The sequence below is a fragment of the Eimeria necatrix genome, genomic scaffold, assembly GCF_000499385.1.
Source record: "Eimeria necatrix Houghton genomic scaffold, Enh_scaff4, whole genome shotgun sequence".
NCBI classification, from domain to species: Eukaryota; Apicomplexa; class Conoidasida; order Eucoccidiorida; family Eimeriidae; genus Eimeria; species Eimeria necatrix.
In genome coordinates this window covers 259402-263662 of record NW_013654790.1, presented here as the reverse complement: position 1 = coordinate 263662, position 4261 = coordinate 259402, and the positions used below count along the sequence as shown (strand labels likewise).

The 4261-nt window shown below is 49.6% G+C and overlaps 2 protein-coding genes across 2 annotated transcripts; one reads left to right on the top strand and one right to left on the bottom strand.

Moving 5' to 3' along the window:
- Positions 1-950: 950 nt before the first annotated feature.
- Positions 951-2773, top strand: ENH_00059210 (hypothetical protein, conserved; the record flags this gene model as incomplete). Its single annotated transcript, XM_013583658.1, has 4 exons — positions 951-1077; positions 1307-1417; positions 1711-1929; positions 2442-2773. The coding sequence occupies 4 exons, from the start codon at positions 951-953 to the stop codon at positions 2771-2773; spliced, it is 789 nt and encodes a 262-aa protein (XP_013439112.1).
- An 893-nt stretch (positions 2774-3666) lies between these two features.
- ENH_00059200 (hypothetical protein, conserved) lies at positions 3667-4261 on the bottom strand (the record flags this gene model as incomplete). Its single annotated transcript, XM_013583657.1, has 2 exons — positions 3667-3787; positions 4032-4261. The coding sequence occupies 2 exons, from the start codon at positions 4259-4261 to the stop codon at positions 3667-3669; spliced, it is 351 nt and encodes a 116-aa protein (XP_013439111.1).

The window sequence follows — 4261 nt, the reverse complement described above, 5'->3', positions numbered from 1 at the left end:
TGCTGCTGCTGCTGCTGCTGCTGCTGCTGCTGCTGCTGCTGCTGCTGCTGCTGCTGCTGCTGCTGCTGCTGCTGCTGCTGCTGCAGCGGCTTGCTGCTGCGCTGTGCACTGCGGGGTGCTGCAGCGGAGAAGATCCATGTGCTGCGGCCGCACGCGCCCCACGACTGGGAGTGGCTGGAGTTGTTTTCCAGTGCGTTTGCTGCCACTGACTTGCAATTAAAATGTTCAACTTGCAATTAAAATGTTCAACTTGGAATTAAAATGTTCAACTTGGAATTAAAATGTTCAACTTGGAATTAAAATGTTCAACTTGGAATTAAAATGTTCAACTTGCAATTAAAATGTTCAACTTGGAATTAAAATGTTCAACTTGCAATTTAAAAGTTGAACTTAACAGAGTTTGTCAATTTCAACTAAGTTGGAGTTGATCAACTTAGTTCTAATTGGCCAACTTCAACTTAAGTGGCCAACTTCAACTGAGTTGGAGTTCATCAACTTGAACTAAGTTGGCCAACTGAGTTCTAATTGGCCAATTCGAACTAAGTTGACCAACTTGAACTTAGTTCTAATTGGCCAACTTAGTTCTAATTGGCCAACTTAGTTTTAATTGGCCAACTTAGCTTTAATTGGCCAACTTAGTTCTAATTGGACAACTACAACTTAGTTGGAGTTGGCCAATTAAAACTAAGTTGGCCAATTAAGACTAAGTTGGCCAATTAAAACTAAGTTGGGGAATTAAAACTAAGTTGGGGACTTAGAACTAAGTTGGCCAATTAAAACTAATTTGGCGAATTAAAACTAAGTTGTCGAATTAAAACTAATTTGTCGAATTAAAACTAAGTTGGGGAATTAAAACTGAGCTTCGAACTCTTCGAACTTGTGGCGAAGTGGAGGTTTTGTTGCGTTTAGCGGCTGAGTCCGAGGCCTTCGAAAACGTGCACGTGAAAAACATGAAAGGCCTCAGCAGCGGCGAAGAGGATTTGGCTGCGAACTTCGTGAAGAGGCGACTGCGCGAAGAGCCTTCGCGAGTGCCTTTTTTGGTGGACTTGGGGGCTCCGGGCAGCGTGGGCTACATCGGTGGGGCAGTTTCTTGAATAGTTTTCTGTTTTTCTTTTGTTTTTTTTCTTTTTTTCTTTTATTTAGTTTGCTTTTCCCTTTTTGGAGGCTCTGGAGAGCTGTTGAGGGCCTCTGCGCCAGTTAGTTCGCGGGAGGGGCCCGGCGCGCGGGATTTGTGTGCAGTTTCGCTTGCTGCTGCTGCTGCTGCGCTGCTGCTGCTGCTGCTGCTGCTGCTCGGGGTTTGCTGCAGCAAGGAATGTGCGCGGAGATGTTTCTGGGGTCCTTAGGGCCCACATAAACAGGGAAAATGTTTGCATAATTGACTTCTTAGACGCCAGCGGGATTGCCGAGGAGGCCCGCAGTGAGTTTCGGAAAGCTGACTTGAAACTAAACAATTAATGTTCAGTGGCATTGAATAATGGTGTTTTCTGTCAGTTAAATAGTATAATTAAGTGGCATTTAAAAGTAATCTTTAACATTAATTAATTAATTCGCGTTAAATTGCTGCTGGCAGTCCACGAAACACCTCGGGGGGGCCCTCATAAGACTGCCAAGTACGTGCGCGGGAGGGTTTAGGGTTTAGGGTTTAGGGTTTAGGGTTTAGGTATGTTCTGCGTTTGTGTTTGGCGTTTATGTTGCTGCTGGGTGCTGCAGAGGCGCAGCTGCTGCTGGAGCTTTTGAAGCACTTGGAGTTCCAGAAAGTGGACAAAGTGGTGCTGCCCGCAGTGCCCATTGCAGACGTGGGCACAGTTTCTTTGGCTGCGGAGTTGGGCTTTTTAATAAAAGCCAATTCTGCAGATTCTCTTTTGATGGTTCGCGACGGAGACTTGCCGCTGCCCCAAAACGACGTGGTGGTCGTCACGCGCAAGCTCCGTAAGGACTTGTCTTTTTTTTCTTTTTTTTTTCAAGTTTTCTTGTGGATCTTTTGTGCTGCTGCTGCAGTTTCGTTTTTAAGATATTTTGCATGCAGATTGGAGTGCAGAAAGCTGCAGGGGTAAACTCGGGGGGGCATTTCAGTCGGCCTTTTGTTTTGTTCAGCTGAGAATGTTCTTTGCAGATTCTTGGGGTTGCTGGCGCTTGGGTTGTTGTTTATGTCTTGTCTTTTTTTAGAAGAGGGTGTTTACTTTTATCTCAGAAGATTTAGACCTCTGAGTCTTCGCACTTGTGCAAATATGCGCATGCACTTCATGTTCATGTATACTTGAATGCACACATGGCGGAGGGCTGGGGCGTGGAATGCGGGGATATATTTGTGCATTTGAGGCTTTAAACATCTATAAAGAGATAAATGCGAGCAGTTAAGAAGAAACGGCCCAGTGGAATGTTCAAATGCGGTGAAGATCGCAGCAGAGGGGCTTCTTCGAAGGCTTTGTGCGGGTTTTCAGGCGCCATGTACACAGCAGTGAAGGCCTACCGGTCGCGCCGCGCAGCCCGCATTAGGCGGGAAATTTTGGATGTGTACGACGCGTTTCTGCACCTGAGTTACCACAAGCGGGAGCTGATTGAAAGGCAGACCCGAGCCTTGTTTGCACGCGCGGGCGCTGCGCTGCTGCTGCTGGGCCTGGCCGCGCTGGCCCGCCAAATCCACCAGCACAGAAAAAACAAAAGAGCTTTGCGGCGTTTCCGCAGCGCCCGGCTCGTGGATGACTTCGCGCCGCGGGGGGAAGAAGTGGCAGTGGAGGCGCGGCCGGGGCTGGGCGCCCGCGCCTTTCAGTGAACAAGTCTTAGTTGTTTTGCTGCGAAAAGCCCTAGTTTGTGTTTAATACTATTTAAATATATTTAAAGACAGTGCAGTCGCGGATTTGGACTGCGCACGCCGAAGGCTGCGCATTTTTTGTAGGGCTACGGCCTGGCAGTCAGCCAGCCTTGGGACCCCCCCGCGAAAGGCGGCTCCGCTGCTATTCCCCGAGCTTTTATCGAGAATCCTCTTTGCCTAACTCATCGGCCTGTGCCTTTTGAAGTAATATGCAGGGAAGCAGCTCTTCGGGCCAGCAGAGGCAGCAAATGCTGCCGCTGCTGCTGCTGCTGCTGCTGCTAGATCTGCAGCAAATGCCGCGCGCAGGGAGCTGCTGCGTGGCCTGTTCTCCCTCCGGGCCCCACTTGCATGCAGCTTCCAGCGGGGCCTCCCTGAGTTTACTAAAAAGTGTTCTTATTTTGTTCTTCAGTTCCGTGAAAACTGACTAAGTTCGCGAGATGCACTGCCTGCTTGTGGACCCTCCTGCCTAGGGCTTCAAACCTGAGACCTGCCCGCTTCCAGCCCCTCCGAAGCAGCAAATGAGACACAAAAAGATGCAAAAGGCAGTTTTGAGTTATTAAAAGCGGCACAAATAAATGAAATGCAGCTGAGATGCAGTTCAGCACAAAGGCGGCGAAGACCGCGTCCGCGGTGGCGGCAGCAAGTGCCTTGCGGGGAAAGCTCAGTACCTGAAGCACAAAAGAGCTTTTCGAAACGCTATTTCTTCATATAAAATGAATTAAAATGCACTTTACTCAATTGTTAGTGGAAAAACTAGAAGCGCGGAGCAAAAAGATGCAAATAGATATCCCTTGCTGCACACTGACATGAACTTGAACTCCTCAGCGGCCCAAAGCTGCTGGAGCCCCCGCTGCTCACCAGTACTTGTCTCGCACCTCCTCTTCCGCGTCATGAAACATCTTTTTAATAATTCCGTAAGTCACAATGCCTGGCCAAACCCACCACCAGTAGTAGGCGCTGAACTTGGCCCACGCCCTGCAGCAAAGCGGGAAAGCTAGCAGCAACTGCATGCACGGAGAAGCACACTTTGCAGCTTGCTGCTGCACTTAGGACTTGCACTGAAGCTGCTGCAGTGCAGCATTTGCGGCTTTCTGAACCCGCGGGGTCTGGGGCTTCTTCTCTGCATGCAAGTGGCGGAAACTGCGGCATTTGCGGTGTCAGTGAGCTGCTTTTTGAATTTTCTGAACAGTCCAGATGTGCAGAAGTTGAATTGCGTCACCTGGCGGGAAAAGTGTGCCAGAAAGGCCACAAAACCTTGAGCTGAAAGGGGGAAATGGTCTGCTGAATGAAGCCTCCGTAGGCCTTCATGCGGTTCTTCCACAGCAACTCCTGCTCAGGAGGCACTGGGTAACTCCCGAGAGTGACTTGTTCGAATTTTGGCGATCCTCGAGAGTGCAGCAGGGCGCCGGGCGTCAGCGCCCGCCGCAGCAGCGTCGGGTGAACCCGCAT